At 48.6% G+C, this 22,510-nt stretch overlaps 1 protein-coding gene across 2 annotated transcripts in view; it reads left to right on the top strand.

The window, feature by feature from the left end:
• The window catches only part of LTBP2 (latent transforming growth factor beta binding protein 2), a 67,392-nt gene that overhangs the window by 13,346 nt on the left and 31,536 nt on the right, over positions 1–22,510 (top strand). For both annotated transcript variants that reach the window (XM_079307790.1, XM_079307789.1), the window contains exons 4-7: positions 17,115–17,296; positions 18,683–18,853; positions 20,405–20,605; positions 20,936–21,204. In XM_079307790.1, the coding sequence (XP_079163916.1) occupies positions 17,115–17,296; positions 18,683–18,853; positions 20,405–20,605; positions 20,936–21,204 (823 nt within the window). The remainder of the gene's footprint in view (positions 1–17,114; positions 17,297–18,682; positions 18,854–20,404; positions 20,606–20,935; positions 21,205–22,510) is intronic.

Genomic DNA, 22,510 nt, shown 5'->3' with positions numbered 1-22,510 from the left:
GACCAAAACTCTGCCATAGGCTGTGGTAGCTGACATAAAGGGGTCAGGTCCTGCTGCCCCTCCAAAGGAAAATTTGTTTCAAGCACTTTGTCACAGTCCCCTAACATCCACAGGCTAATGATGATCCCACGAGGAAGAGCTGTGAAGGTCATCAGTTTGCCCTTGTCCTATTGGTGAATAGCCTTCATGGTAGCAGCAGGGTGGACAGAGGAGTGGTGGGTAAATCTCTCTCCCAGGAGGATATGTTTAGAGCAATATAAACTGAAGAGTACATACATCTGAGGTGTGCTTGTAAGTGCTGATGTTGGCAAAACAATAACACTCAGAGATGTCTCCTGGCAAACTCTGGCAATTATTGAGCCATTTGTTCTATATTTCTGAGTAATTCTGCTGTGGTTTAGGTCATTTTGGTACCCAGGTGGATGCCTGTATATTAGGTACAGAAGCAAAGGTGGAGATGTTGGACCTCAGAGGTCCATGCAGAGGGGATTCTGAGGAAGTGTGTTAAGCTCAGGATGACAACTGTGGTATCATCGGGTCTTTTGGATGAGGAGGCACTTAGTGCTGCAGCATACCTGCCTCAGATCAATGCTGAGATGCTCCTGTACCTGAGCTACCACTCCTTCACAAAAATTTGTGTTTTGTGACATCCTGCTGGAGCTGGAGCTGTCTTTGCTGAATGAGGCAGTAAAGATGGGAGAGGTTCATTCATTGTTTCCTTAAAAACATTGCTTCTGTGCCAGCAACTTGGTGGGGATGTAGCATTGAGAGTAGTGCCTGCTTCTGTACAGCAACCCACACATATTATTTGTTTGGTTTTTTTAGACCATCTCCACTTTTCTGTGAGAGTCCATGAACATGGGATCAAAGTGTTAGACTGCATCACCCCAGAAGGCCCCTGTGTTTCTTGGAGTTCTTCCCTCAATTGCTGGGCCAGAAAGACTGGTTTTGTTGGTAGCCACCAAAGCAGAGAATTTTTTCATGGCTTCCAGCAGGACCCCCTCAGTCACCATCAGGAAGACATTGCAGCAAATTACAGGTGCTTAACCAGGAGGTAGATTCAGTTTCTTCTTCTCTGAACTTTTGGCTTTCTCTGTCAAGATCACTTGCAGCTGCCTGAGGAGAGGGCAGTTTGGGCTTTTTTTTTTCTTTTCTATTTTCCTGCAGATTATTTCCAATGTGCCCATAGCTCCTTCAGTATATACTGACTTCCTGTTTCTTTTGAAGCAGAGGCAATGCATGAGCTGGAGACAATTCTAGACCCTTGGATGTCAACAATTTTGGAGAGGCTCAAATTACTGGCAAAGATTTTACTGGCACCTAGTAATTTACTGAAGCTGACATATCTTGGTGCCCAAATGGAAAACTATCTGATAGAAACCAAATTCAGGAAAGGCAGAGGTGATGCTGGCAGGGAGAGGTGGCCAAGCCCCTGCCATTGCTGCTCTAAGAGAGGCTTGCTGCTCAAGTGAGCATTCAGCCCTCTCACGTGCCTGTAATCCTGGGCATTGCTGACGAGTCTCCCTGCAGTGATGACCTCCTCCTACCCCTCTGTGCTACCACTCTGTGTGCAGGGCCTGGAGGGGAGGCAGGGCAGTGTCCTTGAGATACAGCACCTGTTGAAGGCTTTCCCAGTAAGGAACATGACCTCAGGCTCCACTCAGAGGACAGAGGGCTGTGCAGGCACTGGCAGGGCATTCTTGTCCAGTCAGTCAGACATAGCATCTAGTGATCCCTGGACTGGGATTGCTGAATGCCCAGCTGCCCGACGTACCTTAAATCCTCTGGCACTATCCCAAGGAAACAGGACTCCATTAAGGACTATGCTGTGCTGTTCCTCCTCCCCTCCCCATGAAGGCCATAGGATGTCATCTTTATCCTATGCTTCATCAAGAGAATTTGACTATTGTCCTTTGCAATGGCCACAGGTAGGACACTGGGACATGTCCACCACTGACTGCCTCCTGGAGATCTCCTGAAGGATTTGCTGAGGCTTCTGTGTGTCTCATCAGGAGGGAGTTGTCACCACCCCTCTGAGTGCTGTGCTGCCCAGGCAGTGTTTAACAGCTCTGCTTCAACCCCTAGGTGTTCTTCTGTACAATTCGGTCACTTGGATATTTTCTGTCATCTGTGAAATTTATAACATGGTGTGGCATGACTTAAAAGTCTTGTTGCTGTTGGAAGAGTTGTTTCCCAAATGTTTTTGAGTGTCCCTTTCAGCATGACAACTTCTGGACTAGCTGCAGAGCCTCTAAGAATGAGTATCTGCAGCCAAAGCCATGATCTTGACCATGCCCTCCAGTCCTTCACTTGCTGGTCCCCATCTGGTCTCTGGGTCAGCTGGCTCAGTTCAGTAAACCAGCAAAAAAACAAACAGCAAAATCAAGGATAATTTTCTGCCACTTCAGTGGGCTAAACTGGCTCTTTGGAAGATCGTGACACCAGAAGAATTGGACAGAATTGCAAGTCTAGCAGTGAAGGGGAGGAAAGGAGGGGACTTCTCTTTTGGTGGTGGTAAATTCACTTCTTAGGTTGATTATTTGTCTCATGAAACCACACTCTTAGACTTGTCTGAGCTTGCAGTGACAACATTGTCTTTTTCCACTGAAGTACTTTCTGTGCTTTTGCATGAAACTTTCTTCATACAGTTAGGGTGTAGCAGCAAAAGCAAGAAGATTGTCTTAAAAGAGATAGGTAGAACTTGCTCATGTTAGCAAGTGTGAGGATTGGTTCTTAGGGACTGCAAACTCGAAGTTGCATTCACTGGGGTTCAGTTCACTGTCAGGTGTGAGAGGAACATCTTGGCTTGTCAGGTCCATAGTCTGCTCCAGAATGAGGGTGATGGTGGACACTGATCTTTTCTAGTCAGTCTGCCATGATTTCACAGGACCTAGCTTACTTGTCAATAAGGAAGAGGTAGAAGAAGCTCTTGAGTGGTTCAGTGGATGGAGGACACTGGTGATTCTAGGTCAGTGGCTGTAAGAAGACTCTGAGTTCCAGGACAAACACCCAGCCCCCAACCTCCCTGTACATTTGCCTTGCTAACAAGCAGGTGTTGCACAAGAGTGGGAGCTTATAGACACATCTAAGCCTTGTCTTGCTGTGCCAAGACAGGAAAGCAATCCTCACATGAGTGAATTTGCATTCTACTTTTGTTTATTTGCATCTATATTGGCTTTATTTGTGTTTGTTTGCACAAGGCTAACAATCAGAAGCTCTGAAGCCATGCACTGGAACAGTACTGTATTAGATTCCCTATAAACATGCAACAAAGACCTGGTGTCTAAGAAGAGATTGGGTTCCTTTTGGTTTCAATATGTTCTGAAGTGAGTCTTCAGAGGGTGTTAAGAGAGCAACTAGCTGAATTAGTTAGGAGCTGCCAGGACTGAAATGTTCCCCACTTACCTGGGTGGTGGGACTGCTTTAAAATGATTTCTTACCTCATCAAGTTGGACTTGCTGCTTATCATGACTGCACCTTCACTGTAGGGAGCAACCTGGTCTGGAGGTAAGAAATCTTTGGGAGTCTGTCAGAGCCCATAAAGTGTTGGTGAGGAGCTTGACCAGACAGCTGCCTGTTTTCATGGTTTTGCTTCTGGTATGTGTGTGCTTCTGGTTGTGCTTCAGGCCCTCCAGAGCTCTGGAAGGACTAGTATCCTTCTGTGGCTTCCCTTCCAGGAGAGCCCAGGAAACACAAGTGGGACAGCAGGAGATGTTACTGTCATTCCTCTACCCTCAGGGTACATTCTCACCATTGGTGAGAAGTGGCAGCTCCTTGAGAAGCAGGGCTGTACCAGTCATATGCAATTGCTTGTAGTACTGGTAGATATATTCAGTTTTACTTGAGCTCAACTCTTGCTCAGGGAAGGACTAGGCTAGAAGGGCAGCTCTGGGTCTACTTTGCTGACACCAGAGCTGGTGGTGCTCAAACTGTCATCCCTGGAAATACAGGCTAAGCAATTAGTGCCACTTCCCATGTCCCTTCAGCAGTCTGTGGCTCAGTGGTGATTTGGAGTCAGGTGGAGAGCCTGAGGGAGCCTGTGGAGACTTGATAGCTGCTGCAGAAGCTGAGAGGCCCCCGTTCTGTGCTGGTTGGAACAGCAAGTGCCCTGGAGAGCAAAATCCTGGGGGTGTTAGAGGCCCTCCTGGTGTGGACTAGCTGCAAACCCTCCCTCTTCTTGATCTCAGCCTGAATTTCTGCCTGGAGAAGCAAAGCCCTGATGGATGATTGTGCGGGTGGAGTTGCACCTCAGCCCAGAAGCCGAGCTAAATGGAAACAGCTTTGTTTTCCTAAGGCTGGAGTATCAGCAGAATTTATGTTTATTTAGCAGGGAGTGGAAAGGGTTTGTTCCCTTGCCCCTTACCCTCAGGGTGGCTGACCAGATGCCTTTAGCTCTGGGCAGTGTGTCTGGAGGGTCCTGCTGCTGCCACCTGAGAAGGTCCCTTCTGCCAGGAGTGCTGTCCATAAACCTGTAGCCAGCATCTGTGCAAGGGAGCTGTGCTGCCTGGGTGGGATGTATGTGCTGCAAAGCAAGGCATCCTTCCTCTGGGATGAGAAGCAGAGATGTCTGGGACCTGCAAAGCAGTTCCCCAGTAATGCAGGCAAGGGAAAGGGACATAGCTGTGGTGTGAGGTGCTGAGACACTGTGCAGACAGCTTAATGCAGCTAAGCTCTTGGGGGCAGGGAGCTTCCTCTGAGGGCTCTGTTTAGGCAAGGCAGTTGCTGGGAGTTGCCTGGTGTTTTCAGGATGGAAAAGGAAGAGGGCTGAGTTGCAACATGCCTGGCCCACTGATTCCTGATCTCAGACTCTCCTCTGCAGCACCCTGGAGGAGACATCTCCTCCCTTCCTGATGAGAGGAAGGGCTGTATGCAGCCCCTGAGGAGCTGTGGCAAGCGCTCCTGGCCTGGGAGCGCTGGGAATCTCATGCCAGCAGGCAGGCTCTGCCAAAATCTCTGTTCTCTCTCCTGGAAGCAAAGGATTAGAACAGCAGGGAGCAAGCAGTAGGGAGGATCTTGGGTGTGTGGCAGAGGTTGCTGGATGGAGAAAGTGTATTTCCCCCCATCTAAAAACTGTTCTGTTTCATTTGAAAATCCTGTTCTGGTGGTAGTCAAATGTCAAGCATGATCCTTTGCAAAGGGGAGTGGAACCCACGGGTGGATACAAAGCTGTCTGCCCTGGGGTGGCCACTTAAAACACGACATTGAGAATGGTGGCTTGGCAAAATCAGCTTGATGAGCTTGTTGTCATTGAGGACTAGCAGATAGAACAAAAAGTTCACTGCAAGGTCATTTGCTTTTTAAAGATGCTGCTCCGAACAGAGGCAGATTTGTCTTAATTGTTAAAGCAGGATCTGGAGCCTCCTGTCTTGCCAGCTTTGAACTTTCCACATTTATGAGAAAAAGGGGAACTTGCTCACTGCCTTACTTGGGTTGCTGATGAGAGTTCAGGACTGTTTTTCCACCATATGTCTAGCACTAAGGGAAGGTCTATGCTAGCTACATACTTACTGAATTCATCTTCTGCTATTCTGCTCACTCATGACTGTCACTCAGTCCACATTTATGAGAGTTTATTAATATCCAAATATCAGAAAATAAAAGCCAGCCCTTGATGAGAAGCATGCCCCTGTGTAAGTGCATTCCTGTGGCATGGGCTGGGGCAGCTTTCCCACTTCATTTGGTATGGGACCAGCCCATACCAGGAGATCTATAGTGCGTGATGTTGAATTCCCGGGGTAAAACACCGGTGCCAGCTTTGTGCCACTACAGTGTTTTTATTTGTTACTTGAATGGCATATTTTCTCAGTGCAGATAAGCCCTAAATGCAGCTTTCTAAGGTGCTTCCCTTTGGCAATATGGTTTTTACAAGGTGGCCAAACATTTACGTTCCTTGATCCAAAGCCAACTTTGAGTAGATATCTGAGACATTGTTAAAAATTTGAAACTAAAAAGCCAGTGCCACTCCGGGTGAGAATATGTGAAAAGGAAAATATGTCACTCAGGACAATGAGATCTCCATAAGCTCCAGATCTCGGCCCCTTTCCTGCTTTGACATAGTCAAAAGTCCTTGGCAAGCTGGATGAGAAGCCTAAAGGAAAAACTCGAGCTACTCAAGAGGAGTGTAAATGCCATTTTTCTTATATTAAAATACTCTTATTTTAAAATTACATTATATACCTTCACTAGTCTGGCACCAGATTCAGTTGCTTTATTTTCTAGTGTTTAAAGCTGTCAGCACCATTCTGGTTTATATGTTTTATGTATTTACTTTCAAGGGGGTTGCATACCCTTCAGAGCAGCAGGAGAATAACTGGCTTTCAGGCCCCTTTTTAAAACTCCAAATATGGTCTTTACATTAGACCTGTTTTTTTTCTGCACCTCCTTGGGAGCCATTCCTATAGCTTAATGCAGTCTTTAGGCAGTTCAAATGCACTTTTCCTTCTAACTGAAAGAAGAGTGCTGCTACTGTCAGATTAATCTGAAACTCCATGCAAGAGAGCAGGGTGCAGGGCAAATACATTGTAGATGTGGTAGGTAAGGTAGTACAGAAAATCCAGTTTATGGCCTATTTTATATACTATACATATATCATTTGGGACATTTATGACAATACAATTTATAATGCAGTTCTATTAAAAAAAAAAAGTTTTTAGAAGAGCACTAAGGCCACATGATCAAATAATGGGGAGAGTTTTCCTAATGCCTGAATTAGGATTGTCATCTATCTTGCTTTCAGCTCCCTTGTGCCTGTGGATTACTGCAGTTTCTCATACCTGACTGTGTGTTGCCTTTTTTGGTTTAAACTGGTACATCAGTAAAATCAAAGCTGTTCTCTTCAGTTGTGAATGTTTCCCATAAATCACCAGTGCTAGCAGGAAACAAGGGATTAATTGGAGTTGATTTGATACAAGAAGTAGTTGAAATGAAGATCTAAAAGTCTCTATATAAAATCTACTTGTTCTCTTTTCCCTTCTTCAGAAGCATGCTGAGAAATGCTGCCCTGGTGCTTGGTTCTTGGCAGGATTGGTACCTTTCTCTCCACACCACCTCATTTTTTTTTTCACCTGAGTCAAGGCTGTCATTTAGGCAGAAACTAAACATCTAGGCAGGAATTAAGAAGACATTCAGGCTGGAAAAATCTTATCTGTTACTGCTGAAGGAAAAATATCCTCTATAGGAGGAAGAAATCTGGAAGGAGAGGCTACAATTTTTCAGGGTAGAAGTGAACAGCAAATTAGTCAATGGAGAGTAACTTGTGTGTTGCATACCAGGGACTGACAGTGCTTAGGACTTTGGAGGCAAAATACCCAAGTCAGAAGAGCTTTTTTTCCTATGCACCCTGGGCTCCTGCTCTGAGTCAAGGTACTCTTTATTGCCAGAAAAGATCTTGACAAATTGGAAAGAATTCTGAGGGAGGGAGGGAGGGAGGGAACTGAGGGGAATGGTTAACAGACCCACATCTGCAAAACTGAGCCAAATGTTGGCCTTGGAGGATGAGGAACATACTTGGAGGCTGAGGCTATCAGGATGGGGCAGAGTGTATTAGGTTGCCTGTAGCCTTGGCAGAGTGGCCATGGTAATTTTTCAATGGTATAGCTTTCTAAAAAGCAATGTGCCAAACTATTCCAGGGATGTAATAACAGGTTGATAATGACACTGGAGCTTTGCCTTCTCCTTGACTTTGGAGCTCTGCTGTTGCAGAGTTGGAGTCCAGGCACTGCCAAATGCTCCACATCCCTTCTCCATGAGGAATCTGTGAAACCTATTCCTCCTTTACAGTCCCTGGTGGGTACTGGAGGCCACATGAGAGAGGTGTAGGGCAGATTCATGGTCATGGTGCTCCTGAAGTCACGGGCTTTGCCATCAGGCATCATTCTTACAGGGCCAGGAGTACTCCTCTGGCTAGTGAGCAAGTGCAGGGATGGAGCCAGTGCAGAACAGTGCAGACTGAAAATTACCAAGATGCTCATTTCCTGATCCTTGGCAGGGAATGGATTTGTGGATAGCAAAGTTTACACCCCAACTCAGCTCTCATGGATTGAGCGCTGCAGGTGCAGGGATCCTGTGTGTGGCTGGGGATGTGAGAAGACCTAACAACACTGAGGTAATAGATCCAAAGGCCAGGACATCCTGCTGGGTGTTTAACCATTATTTTAGCTTAAAATATGTCTTAGATCTACAGTGTTCCCAGGATGAGTGGGAGACCACCTGCTGTAGATGAAAAGCCTTCACTTCTTCTGATGAGAGCACTACACACATCTCTTCATGTTGTTGCTCTCATGCTGTGTGTGTGTTCAGCCACAAACTCTTCACCCCACATGGCCAGGATGAGAGAGGCTTTTCCAGCCCTCTCCATGTCCTGTGTAGAGCAGTGGGCAGGCAGCTGGCCCCCCACTCCCAGGGGTGCATGTGGGTGCAAGGTTGAATAGGCTAGAGTGTCTTTCCAGGGCTTTGAAGCTGGCAGCCTAGTGAAGGGAGTGGGTGTTGCTAATCAGCAAGATGGAAATGAAACTCAAATGTGCTTTTTTTTCTCACGGTGTTATGGGGGAGATGAGTGACCTCCCCACAGCCAGTGTTGAGCTTTTCTCTGGGTGATGCCTGTTCAGCAGGTTTCATTAGATGGCATCCAGGCCCTCAGCTCACAGCTATTGTGTCTTGTGGAAACAGAGGGCCCTTTGAGATGGAGATCTGTGTGCTTGTGTGTACAAGCACAGGTTGGTATGTTGTCCTCTCCTCTTGTATGCCACTGCCCTAAACACAGATCCTTCCCTGCCAAGAAGCACCCTGTGCTGGGGAGCACGGGGAGCAGGAGAAGGGCAGAGGAGGCTTTGCTGTGGTTGGTGTGGGCTGAAACCTCAGTGGGGTGGTCACACTGCATGGCTGCCATCCCAGCTGTGGCTGTGCCAGCAGCTTCTGCTGGGGTTTGTGATGGTGCAAAGGCTGTGGCCATGGGGTGATGCCTGCAGTAAGATGTGTCAGCCCAGAGGAGTGTGCAGCTGAGCACCACAGCCAGCCTGGGCAGCTCTGCCAGAGAGGTGGCGGCTTGCCTGATTTCCCTCACTATCTAAATCCCTGGTTTAGTCTATGGAGTGTTCAAGGTATGGCCCAAATGTGGCATTTGTAATCAAGTAGCCTGGCATGGTTCCTCTGTTGGCTGTACTTGAAGCTCAGAGCAGCTGCACTTCAGCTGTGGAGACAAGCAGATTGCAGACAGCTCTTTATCACATTTGACATTTGGAAATCATGATTCTGGCCATTTTATGGGTCAGCACTGAGGTCTGATGGATCCAACTACGATCTGCAGCTCCTGGTGACCACCTGATGCCATGTCCTTGTGCAAGGCATGTTTCTGCAGCCTTGTTGAGCCAGGCAGGTGCTGTTCCCATGCTTGGAGAGTTGGACTTCTTCCAGGGAGTCAGTTGCTCACTGCCTAATACATGAGAGCAAAGAAGAGCATTCAACAGAGTGGCAGGTGGCATGTGTGGCACACGTGGCAAGGGAAGGGCATTTAATGTCAGCAGAGAGCTGTGTGGAGCCATGTGAGCAGCCACTTTAGCTAAGGAGCAATTTGGATCCCAAGAGACTGGTTAAAAAGAACTTGTTAGCTGTCTGTGAGCTTAGAGGGGTTCAATTACTTATGTGGTGTCTGGCAACTCCTGAACAGATAAAATTAGAGTTCACAGCCCTCTCCCTGTCTGTTTTCACACAGTACATGGAAGGCTGGGAGCCAGCTAGGCTGGCTCTGCAGCACTGGCACGGCTTTGGGGGCCAGAAGATGGAAGATGGTGGTGGTGGCTGGTGGTGGAGTCTGAGCTTGGTGGCATGAGGCAGACAGCTGGTGACTCTGCTGTCCCATGGACTTGCACATCTGTTGCTACAGTTTGTAGTGAGAGATTCAGAGAAATCTTGGCCAGCCACTGGCACATATGTCAAGTGGAGCAGGCAGCTGGAGTTACCACTGCAACATGGCACAGGTGAGAGCCCAAAATAAGAGCCATGTGGGCTCTGTGAGAGCTCCTTAGTCGCTGTGGTAAGGGATAGGGCTGGCACCTGGGTGCTGGGCTGACATGGCTCTGACACTGACATGTGCCAGTGACAGAGTGTAATGTGCAGGGAGCCTGACACATGTTCCTGGCCCTGCAGCCCCCCTTTGTGAGTGCTGTTTGTGCCCTCCCACACAAAGGCAGAGGATGTCATCAATGACACTGCCAATAGCAGCATTAGAGGTCTAGAAGAGGGAGAAATATTTGGATGACTTGTACTTTGATGCCCCTATGATGGTCCAGGTGTCTTGGATCCCATCTTGCATGACATCTGGCTGTAGGTGTCTGGGAATCTGGCACAAAGGCTAAGCAGTCATTCTTGTGGCCTTCATGGCACAGAGATTCTGTTTGGCTCTCCCAAGAAGCTCTTATGCCTGTGGGATGCTGGTAGCTGCTTCTCTTGTGCAGGAGAATTTCCCTTGCCTTCCACCAAATGCTGGGGAGCATAAGCTTCAGGGTCTCCATCACTTGAATGGGAGGTACCAGGGCTGAAGACACAAGCAGGAGGGGCAGCAGGCAAGTTTCCGTGGTATTTCTGCTGCTTCTGGAGATAATAAACTGAGCCAAGATTTATGGACATAATGTGGGTGGGCTTGAAGTCAGGTGCCTTGTATGGTGTGGTTCTCCCCCTCCTCCCAGAGTCTTACCAGAGCTGTCTTCTTTGTCAGCATGTTTGTGAGCTAATTGATAATAAACTTGAGTGCTCTCTAAGCAATGCCTCTCCTGTGCTCCAGGGCCTGCCAACTGAGCCATGAATCCATTCTGCCTGCTGAGGAACCTGTTTGGAGTCCAAAAAAGGGGAAGTTTCTGGTTTGCAGTCAATTTACTGTTTTCCAAGGCTGGCTGCTTCTCTTTCCCCCATAGACAGAGATGCTGGTGTTAAAGCTGCCCATTCTTCTGTGATGCTTTAGTGGAAAATTAGCAACTGCTGAGCATTACAAAGGGGGAAGTGAATCACTGATTTTGGTCCCTGTGGTCCAAAGCAGGGAGGGCATCTTGCCAGAGGGACAGGCAGACGGACAAGACAGACACCGAGTATACTGTTCAGCATTTAAAATCCAGTGGAGAACCTGCCTGCTGCCCTGGCAGGTTATCAGGGGCTGAGCATGACTCAATCCCTGTCCTGGCTGAGCCCAGGACTCATCTTGGAGATGCACATGCAGGCCTGGAATAGCTGGGGTGAACTTACCAGTGCTGCAGTGGCTCCCCTCCACAGGACTCTGCTCCCAGCCCCGTGGGCAGCACGTGTCCTTTCTGGGTACCTGGGGGCAGCACCTGCATCCCAAGCAGCTAGCTGGTTATATTTGGAGAGATGGAGCTTGTTGGGCCCTGGAGTGGGGTTTTCTGGACCCTGGGAAGATAGTTTCTTCTCTGAGAGCTGCTTCTCTTCAGATTTGTTTTGGCCAGTGCTATTGTCATCTTTCTTTGAATTGCTTCTTAGGTCTCAATAGTCTGTGACATCTCTCCCTGATGTTCAGCATGGTGAAGATTTGTTTCCAGCTGGAAGAGTGAATTTCCAATCCTCATCTCTCAAGCCCTTGCCTTGTCTGGGGTTAGTGCCCCTCCCTGCTGACCACACTGCCCAGGACTCACTCTCTCCACAGTGCCTGAAGCCATCCACCCTGCTGTGGTCTGTCAGGCTTTGGCTGGGGAGAGGGTGAGGCAGGCTGGATGAAAAACCAGTAATACTCTTGTGGTACTTGGCTCTGCATTTCCTTTACACAAATAGAAAAAACCCCACCGTTTCCCAGCTCACTGGCAATCTGGCCAAAGTCAACAGCTGGATGAAGAGCAGCCGATAGAAGCTAAATCCAGGAAAGACTGAGGTGTTGCTGCTGGGGAGAGGGAAGTGCTTTGAAGAGTTTGCCATCTTTGCCTCCAGCTCCAGGGAGGATGCCTGGTGTTAAGTCACTGAGAGAGCAGTTTGCCCACCTGTACTGTGGCTTTTGCTTACACAGAGAACTATCATCATCAGAAGCAAAGAGATGTTTGAAAATGCTTTCTATACACAGTGGGTTAGGAAAACAGTATTGTTTTCTGGATACCTCAGTCTCAGTGATTTGGACTTGGTTATTGTGACTCTGCATATCTAATATTGAAAAAAATATTTAAAAAACTGTGTGGCTGATTCAGAAAACAGAGATCCTCCTATCCATCTGTGCAGTTTCTGGGAGTCTGCCAGCTCGGTGAGGAAATCACTCACCTGTTCTGTTCAAAGAACAGGCAGCTTGTAGGTTCATCTGGGACTGTCAGGAGAGCCCTGATATCCAGGGCATACAATATTTTTTTATCTTCTGTATCCTACTAAGACTGAAGTAAATACAGAGCAGAGTGCAAGTGGTACCAACATTCATTGAAAATAAAATGTTTACAATAAAAGTGCCATGGTGATGTGGCAGAATCCCTTGCTGAATGAAATAAAAGTGTTATTTGGGTCCTGTAGGGATATGTAGCACTAGAATGTAGGGGACCAGATCTCCCTTAGCTCTCTCGACTTCTAGAATGTGTTCTCGGACTCATAGGGAGTCCAGGTCATTGACCTGCACCTCAGAATTGGGCAGCTAAAAGCACTTATTGGATAGCTTTGAACTGTTGCAGATGTGGGTCAGTCTGTCTGCACAGCTCCCTCCTATCCCAAATCTCTTAATTTTGATAAGCACCTAATACTTCTAGGTATTTCCATGTGGGGACTGAGGTCTCTCAGCCAGTGGCCTCTCAGCTGGTAGAAATCAGCAGGAGCACACACACATTGGTGCTTCTGGAAGGAGAATGCTGCTCCCTCTGCTCTCCCTCTGTGCCCCATGTTCTGACCTGGACCACTGCTGCTGTGAGCTCCAGAGGCAGGTGCTACAGGACAGCCCAGAAGGAGAAGTGTCCTAGGAGTCTGCATGCTAGCTTTGCCCTGCTGGCTGTGCCTGACACAGGGAAAGTTGTCAGCAGCTCTGATGGATGACGAGCAGGGAAGCCAGCTGCTTGCCAGGCAGTTGTCTGTAAAGGAAGAGACCACTGCCTCTTTGCAGAGATCTGTGCTGGCCATGTGCCTGGCTGAAGGAGTGGAAGGGAGTAATGCCATGTGGAGGGAGGCTGGAAGACTGAATGAATATGAGGCCCTGAGACTTTAAGTGACTGGAATATAATGCTTGAAGTGTCAAATTCCTCTGTCTGTTCATTGCCTCTTCTCAAGCAGGGGAGACATGGAGCATGGTAACACAAGCTCCACACTTTGCTGATTTGGAGCTACCCCATCTGTTTCCCATCCTCACTCTTACCCTAGGACAGCCACACCAATGAGAGAACCTGTGGCAGTGCAGATCCCTGGGAATTGGCCAAGCTGTGGCCCTATGTTTATTAAGATCCATCCAATGGATAGGGATTGCTGATGGCTTCTGATCAGGTCTGTACTGCTATGGTGAGCTCAGGTTACTTCCTGAGACACTTCAAGCAAGCCAGTCCCTGTCTGCCCACATGGACTGACTCTGAAGGTTTGGAGGGAAAAAACTCTGTTTTGTATTCCCTGACCATGAGCCAGCTGCTCAGCATGACAAATTGAGATGGAAAGATGCCTTTTGCCATTGATTTCTGTAGCCCAGGCTAGAATGGTATTACTCAACTCAGTCTACAAATCCCAGTGCTCATCTGCCTAGAATAGAACCAAATAAACAAATTAATTCAAAGCAAATCTGACCCCCCCATACACACCTCCTCCCTGCTTCAACTCACACTGAAATGCTTTGCCAGTGGGATCTCAGTAAGATGACTTTTCCTCAAGTGTTGCAAACCATAGACTAATGTTCTGACTCTGTTTTTTCCTTTGTGAAGTTGGCACTGTCCCTTTTAGTAAGGTCATGTAATCCCTTCTTCTTTGGAACTGAAATGCTAATGATTATTTTATTTAAAGCCCTTCACATGTTGTTGTTATGGGGTTTCGTGGGTTCTGTTACACAATTTGGTAATCCTGGGAATGACAAGAGATGTTCCTAAAGCCAAAGGGTGAAGTTCCTTCAGACAGGCAGTGTGTAGAGCCCAGCCAAGCTCTGCTACTTGCACACAGCATGCTCCCTTTTCTCCAGACCAGACATGATGTGAGGATTTTCAAGCAGAAGAGCTGATATTCCCCTGTGTTATGCTACCTGTCACCTCCACCCAGTGACTCTTCAGAAGTCAGGGTGAGCACCAAGACAGTCACTATTGTTTGGGGAAATGCACTTCTTTTCTTCAGGGTGCTTCCATTTCTGCAGTAAAAGACCTCGGAATTCCAGCCATGTTCACCTATAGGATTATCTTGGGATCTCTGACTAGAGATCAGAGAACAAATGGGCCTGAGCTTCCAAGGCTTGGTAGTTCTTTCCTAGCCTCCCTGGAGTTCCATGTGGCTTTTCCTTTACCACTAACAAAACTTGCAGTAGCACACCAGGTGACAAAGCAGTATGTAACAGGCACTGGAAATTCCTTTTCTGGCTGCAGGGCTGAATCAGTAGGTCAGAAATGTGTGGATAGGTCATGCCTGGCCACCCTGGCCATCTGGGGTAGGTGGTACTCTGCAGAATCTCAGGGGAGCTTCTGGAAAGGACTGAGGTAGAACTGAAATAAGGTTCACCTCTCTTTAATTATTCAGGCTAGCCTTGCTGATTATTGAAAAACAAACATTATTTGCCGTCCTCATCTCAGTTTAGATCTTGATTTTAACAAGACAATAAATATTTTGGTCAGCACACTCTCCTCTCCTGAAGAGGTGGTATCAGGAGTTTGGGAACCAGCCCTGAGGTTTTTGCAGAGGGAGGACAGCTGTACTGCTGCATGTAGGCATGCTTTCTAGTAAGGAATTATTGGGGCTCAGTTTGCAGATGATGTTACACCTGGCATTTTGTTCCTGTGGAGAAACCTGTGCCCTCTAATCACAGCACCTCTTCATCTTCTTCATCTTAAATTGAAGAGATTGAATACTTTAGGTTTCTTACAGAAAGGCATTTTCATTAGACCCAAATTACTTCTGTCATGTTTTCTCCTGTATTCTCTCAATTTTTTGACATCCCTTAGAAGATGTGATGTATTTTACATCACAGCTAGGATGATATTGTAGCATGTATACGCCCTCCTGTGATGAGGACATGTAGGGAGGCAAAAATACCTCCCATTCCTGCAATGTTTCAATGTCCTAATGTCAGGGCATTGAACTGACAGTTCATATTTAATTGCTTGTCATTAGCCCTGAAATCTTTTCAGAATTGCTGTTTTCCAGGATCATCTCCAACTATCTGCAGCTGCTGCCTGCATTCCTTCTTCCTAGAAGTGTAATCCTGCATTTGGCTCTATTAAAATCCCATGTTGCTTGGATGTATTTACCCTCCACAGAGATCCAAACTGCTCTGTGTGATTGCTCTGTTCTCATCACGATACACTACATTGCAAATTTTTGTGTCAGCAGCACACATTATCAATGTTGATTGTATGTTTATTTCGAAATAAAAATATTTCCAGATGAAATTCTCAAATCGTGCCAGGCATCATACTGATCACCCTGGAACCCATCTGATCCCCTCCCCAGTGACAACTACTTTTTATGTTCTGTTTCACAGCCAGTTTGTTATTAATTTTGAATGTGCCTGATTGATATTGTACTGCCCTGTTTATTTTTTATTGAAATAGCATAGGCTCTCAGCTTGTTGGTGTGCATGTGTCTAATTCTATCAAATTATGAGAACTGACTCCTTTGACAAGAGTGGTTCTTCACAGACCTCCTTGACTTGATGTCACTTTGTATTCCTTTTGTTTAGTTCCCAATTAATTGACCTGTGTGTCATCTTTTCCATTGTTCAGGGCTGATTTTGGGCTCACTGGCTGACAGTTACCTTGTGTGTTGTTCTTGACCCGCTTGAATACCAGCACAGCATGAGCTCCCTTTCCTTCTCCCCAGATCTTATTGTTATTCCAAGCTATCCAAGGAATGTCTGCAAGGCAGAGCTGCTGTCAGCCAATTCTCATTGAATCATCCAGCTCTGTTTGGTTTAGAAATGTGCATTCCCTGTAGACACTGTAGCACACCTCCTGTGCTGACTGTGACAGGGAAGATGGTGAAAACCACAGAATGGGATAGACCTCTCTGGGCACTTCAGTGCCTCAGCCATCCTCAGAGATGGAGGTGTTGGACAGAGTATGCAGAAGAGTTGTCAGTACTGAAGTTCAGTTACAGAGGCATCCAAGACTGGGACTTTCAAAGAAACCCAAGGAATGTGTGGGCAGCAAAATTATTTTGGCCCTTGGCTGTTCTGGCGTTTTCCCTTGCAGGTGATGCAGGTGAGAGTGAGATACTTTTGCTGGAAAGCAAAATACCCTCTTGGAGGCTCAGTGCTGCAGTCAGTAAAGGGAAATAGGAGCAAGTGCAATAGATCAAGATCTTTAACACAAACAGCTTTGCCTTGTGGTCTACGTGGCTTTATAAAAGAGTGTGCATGAAGTGTGACCTTGAGATCTGGATAACTTTTCTGTGCTTAGTCCCCTGAGAGTACCAAAAACTATAAATGCAGTTAGTGCAGAAAGTTGTAACTGCTCTTACAGACTTGAGTTCTTGGTCATTCTCACTTGTTTGTGACTCTCATGGGCCAAGTTTTGTGTATTTGCTTGGTCTGGTCTCTTGTCTGACTGTCTTACTGTGCTTTTAGTGCTATTTTGGGGATAGGAAGACAGGTCCTGAGAGAACTTCCACCATAAGAACAAGTATATTTGGAGCTGCTTAAGTTTACTATGGTCAAGGAACAGACCTTGAGCAGGATGGGCAGGCAGAGATTCTTCAAGGCAGCTGAAGCATCCCCATGGAAGAAGGACAGCCTGATGTGATGATACAGAGAGGGTGTCTTGGTGAATATTGTGTCCTACCAGGCTCAGGATGTGGGACATGGTTCCTAGAGGGAAGCAGTGTGCCCTGGTAGTGACAGAATGTAGGAGACAAATCTGTGTGTCCAGGTGGCAGCTCAGGCAGCTTGGCAGATTGCTGCAAGGTGCATTGGTGGACAGGTACTGTGGGTCAGTGCAGTCACTTGTGAGGCATATTGGTTCATTTTTTCTCTTCCACAGGATTCAGAGCAGAATTGGCTCTCCTGTTCCCCCTCAGCACACAGGGTCATCAAGGACTGTCCGGCGCTACCCTGCCAGCAATGGCCAGCTCACCTCTAATGCCCTCCCCAATGGCAATGGACACGAGCAGAGCAGCTCTGGCCCACATGCTGCTTCCCAGGAGCACACCTTCTCTGCAAAGGGTAAGGCCTGCAGGGGCTTCTTGTTGGGGTCATGGGAAAGGGCAACACTTTGACTGGGGATCCCCAAAAAACCATGGACTCTGAAAGACTGTGCTGCTCAGTGGAATGAAAAGGGAAGGTCAGCATGGGCATTGCTGGGCTTGGCAAAGAAAGGGGAGGAGGAGGACACATCAGGGCAGGAAAATGCTGATGTCTTGAGACAGGAGCCAGGGGGTATGACAATTGCATCTCAGAGATGTTGAGCATCACCCCAGCATACTGCCCTGAAGGGGAATTGCCTCAGTCTGTAGGAATGGTGTCTCCCAGCTTACTCCTCAGTCTGAGCAGCTCTCAAGGTCAGATTGTGCAACCAGCATCTATTTATTCCCTTTGGCTGCTGCCTTGATGCCTTCTGACATGAACAGGGATTAGGCCAGACTACTGGGACATGCAGATGCTGAGTCTCAATGCTTTCCCAGCTAGGGCAGATGCCAGTTGTCTTCTGCAGCTTGGTTCTCTCCTGAAGCCATGATTTCCCAAGGAGGCACCATGTGGCACCTCAGCCCTTATGAGTAGGGCCATGAGCCTGGTTGTGGCTGAACGTGGGGATTGAAATGGGGAGGGGGGTGAGTGCAGTGAGGGCAGCACTGTCCCATTGGGGTGGGATGGAAGGCTCTGCTGTCAAGCCAGCTGGTTATACAGTAGTTCTGTTTGTTGACCATTTTCAACAAGTTCCAAAGAGCCCTGACTGTGATTTCCCATCATATGGGAGGATAATGAGGGACCAGAAGAGGACCACAGATAGCTGCAGGAGGTCAGAGGACACTTGTAGGGAGACAATGGTTTTCTTCAGGCCTGAAGCTCTCTCTTCTGGATGCCAGTGTGTTCATGTGCAAGGACTTCCAGTGGTTTAAGAGCAGCCAGTCTTCTGAGTACTGATGTAGCTGGAGAAAGAATATTGCTTAAAGTGGAAAAACCCTTTATGATGAAGTTAGTGCATGTGTGTTTCTTCACACTGTTATGCCACTCCAACTGGGCAGGTAGAGCATGCTGCTTGCCATTGCTCATGTGTTGACAAACTTACAGAGGCTGGAGCAGAAAACAGGCTGGAGTGAGCAAGGGGCAAGGAGAGACAGAATCACAGAATTGCAGAGTCAGCTAGGTTGGAAAAGATCTTAAAGATCATTGAGTCAAATCAATGACATAACACCACCTTGTGAGCTAGGCCATGGCACTAAGTGCTACATCCTGTCTTTTCTTAAACAGCTTCAGGGATGGTGACTCCACCAGCCTGGGGAGGGACATAGACCCCTCTTTGTACTGGGAAGGCTTTGGAGGTGAGCTGTGAATGACAGCTCCCCTGGCATGGACATGCTGTTTCCACTTAGCACTCATTTTCTTTCATAGGGGCCAACCTGACGGAGAAGATTAGGAAGATAAAAATTGTCTTCACACCCACCATCTGCAAACAGACGTGCCGGAGTGGGCGCTGCTACAACAGCTGCGAGAAAGGAGACACCACCACTCTCTACAGCCAAGGGGGGCACGACCCCGATCCCAAATCTGGCTTCCGCATCTGTGAGCACCCCAGTGTCCTGCACACTTTCCTGCCTGCTTCCCCACTCTGCTCTTCTGCTTCTCCTGACTCTACAGACTAAGGGTTTGGGCTGCTGTAGGGAGGGGAAGCAATGGCTTCTCTCTTGGAAGATCTGGGAGTCTTTGGGGTTTTCCCTCTCTCTCTGGGGGAAGAAGACAGACTTTGCCTCATTGCTCTCTTTCCTGGGCAAGCAGATTCAGTTTCCATCTCACCCTGGGTAGAGGGGATGTATGTGTTTGAGTCGGGCCTGCAGCCAAGCCTCACCACCCCCTTATTCTCCGAGCCAGCTCACTGCTTTAGTTGGCATCCAGTCTTGGGGCTGACTTTCATCACCTAATTTCCTCCTGTTCTCTCCTTTCACTCACATGGCAGCCAGGAGAGCTGGCTGCAGGTTGCAAACTGTTCTTATAAACAGGGCTTGCTGAAACCACTGCTCACCTTTCAGAGCCATTGGGACTGCGCATCAAGTCACTGGGATATCCAGCTGTGGGTTGGTCACACTGTCCTGGAGCCAGCTGGTGGGAGCAACATGCTGGACTTGTTGGGACTTGCCCTTTGAGTGCCTCTGTATCTCTCAAATTCTTCTAACACTGAGAGAATTAAAAGTCTTGCTGTTGTGGACACTGTTGGAAGATTGTGTTCACAGCAATTTCTGCCTAGGTCCCAGTTAAAAAATGTGTCTCCTCCCCCTAAATAGGGTGCTGGGCTTGAGCCAATGAACTTGAAACAGGATGGGTGATCATCCCCTGGGATGAACCTGACAAGCCATCCCGGAATGTGGAGCAGCAGTGTCTCATCTCACACTGAAATGAGTCAGGATAATCTGTCAAGGAATCCCATGTGTTGCTTGAGTGTAGTTCACACTGAGATGCTCCAGGCATGTGATGAGGTCAGAAAGGACATGACTTTGGTTTCATCTGTGGATGCTTTTTCTGAGCCTGTGCAGATGAATTGCTCCTGATTCTTTTGTCCCACTCCACACTTCTCCCACATGAACTGCTGGCAGGGCCAGGGCTGGATGTGAGACAGGCTCTGAGGATGTGGCTCTCTGCCTGTTCTCTCTGTCTGCCTCTCCCATCCTGCTGAGTTCCCTTCTGGGCTAGGAGTAAAATCCCTGCCAAGTGGGGAGGGGGAAATGCAGAAGTGAAAAAATGGGCAGACTTGGCTACACATGGCTGCCATAGCTCCCAACTCACTCCAAGAGATCCTGCTGTGTCAGCAACACCACCTTGGCAGCCCCCCAGGACATGGGTGCCCCAGCCTGGCTGTGGCCCCAGAGCCCAAGGGAGGGTTCATTTTCTTTAAGCCATGACTCCAGATGTGAGCAGAGCTTAGGGAAGATGGTGCTGCCCAGCAGGGACCCGAGCCTGCCTCCAGGCTGCAAGGGCTGACTCCAGCCCAGTACTGCAGCTGGTCCTTGGGACATCAGGGGGTTAGTGCTGTCCAGGTGCAGCTGCCTGGAATCCCCAGCTGCCCTTGGCTGAGCCAGTGTCTCAGTTCCTCCACTGAGCAGACCTCTCTTTGCCTTGCAGACTTCTGTCAGATCCCCTGCCTGAACGGAGGACGCTGCGTGGGCCGGGATGAATGCTGGTGCCCCTCCAACTCCACGGGGAAGTTTTGCCACCTGCCAGCTCCCTCTTTGGAAAAGAAGCAAGGAGGAAGAGCCCCAAAGACCCCATCTGGCAGCTCCATGAGGCACTCCACATATACCCTGCCCTTGTCCAACCAGCTGGGTGAGCATGGCCAATAGCTCCAGACCCCACATTTTATTCCCACTTGTGTGCTCCTCAGATATTTTTTAACAGGACTGAGGAGGCCACTACTTCCTTATGCTTGCTGTTTCAGGCCACGTTGTTAGACAGGAGGTTTCCCTAGTTTCTTATGGAGGTTTTGTCCTCTTTTTAGGTCAGAGAAATATTTTCTCTTTGATACAGTCTTCCTCTAGGTTTCCTGGTGGGCTCAGCCTCTCCTTCTCCTCCCATGTGACTTTGTTCATGATGATACACTTTGGGTGCCAAATTGTTGCCAGATTGTCACAAATGTGGTGCAAACTCATCTTCCAGCTTCCCTAAACCCTTCTCTGGTGAACGTGCACATCAACCACCCTCCAGAAGCCATCGTGCAAATTCACCAGGTGGCCAGGGTGCGGGGTGATGCAGAGGCGTCGGAGGAGAACAGCGTGGAGGCAGTCCTGGTGCCTCAGCTGGCTGCTGTGCCCTGGTACACCTATGCCCAAGGAAATGGCAACAGCATTGCCACTGAGAGCAGACAGCAGCAGCAGAGAGCTCCGGGGCTGCTGGGGAGGTGCTTTCGGGAGGCTCTCCACGGGCAGGTAAGAGGCCATCTTCAATGGTGTATTTCTTGTTCTGGGGTAGGGGAGTGTTGGCTTTCAGGGTGCAGGGGGTGGCTTTATTCTGTGAAGCCATTCAGCATCAGCATGGGCATCCTGCAGGTGCCATGGGCACAGGCAGCAATGTGTTAGTACTTGGGAAGAAAAAACATTCCATGCTTTGATCTAACAGAGAGACCTCACTGCCTTGCCCTGACCAGGCTGTGCCCTGGGGCAGCACAGCCCAGACTTGATGGCTTTCACATACAGTCTGGTTTTAAAAGGGTGCCCTATTTATAGCAACATTTACAGCCACGCTCTGCGATTATTGTAGGAAACGTATAAAACATAGGAAAATTCCTTTCCCTCTCAGACGATAAATGGAAGTCTGATTTCCATGGAACGATGCCTTCCTGGAGAGCTCGACTGGGGCTTGGGAAGCAAATGCACGTGAGGGACTTTCTCACCCCTGTCCCACAGTCATCGTAATTTCTTATTTTGTCTTTCCCCATATGTTTTTCTTGCGTCACTGGAAAAGCATTGGAGGTTTCTGGCACACACAGGAACACCTGTGATCTCCCCCAGAGCAGTTCATGCTCAGGGAGACCCCCAGCCTGGCAGTCTGGGACTCAGTCCTGTCCCCACTGCTCCCCAGCCTTTTTGGGGGGTGCTGCTTCCAGTTCCCATCCTGTCCTTCAGTCATTCCCATCCAAGTAGTTTCTAGCAGGAAATATTCTTAGCCATTCTCTAGTGCAAAAATAGAGGAGATCAGAACCTGGGGCTGCAAAAGCCCTGCTTCTCTGTGGGGAGATGGCAGTGCTGCGACTACAGGAGCAAAGGATGATGATGCACGGAGATGCTCACGGATGCCTGGAGAGGCTGTGAGAGATGCTCTGGGGGCGGCAGGGGGTACCCTTGCTGTGCTCACACCACAGCCAGCTGGGCTGCTGCCGTGCCTGGGAGAGGGTGAGCAGCTGGGCGGGAGTGCCTGTCCCGCTCAGCCCAGCCGAGCCGGCCGGAATGCGAGCCTGGGCAGGCGGCCACGCGTGCCTGGAGCGGGGCCAGCTCCAGCCTGCGCGCCCAGCGGCTCCGCACGATGGGGAGGCTGTAATCCAGAGGGCCTTGCCGGGACTGGGGGAAAGAGACACTCATTCAGCAGAGCAAAGTGCCTGACAACAAGCTCCCCGCCGGGCTGGAGTGGTGCACCCCTTTCACAGGCTAATCGGCCAGGCAAGGGGCTGATTCTGGGGCTTTGCCAGGTGATATCATCTCTGCTTCATCTCTGCTCTGTTTGATGGCCCCTTCCCCT

This window comes from Erithacus rubecula, assembly GCF_903797595.1.
Source record: "Erithacus rubecula genome assembly, chromosome: 6".
In the NCBI taxonomy this organism is placed as follows: domain Eukaryota; kingdom Metazoa; phylum Chordata; class Aves; order Passeriformes; family Muscicapidae; genus Erithacus; species Erithacus rubecula.
This window is presented reverse-complemented; position numbering and strand designations above follow the sequence as displayed.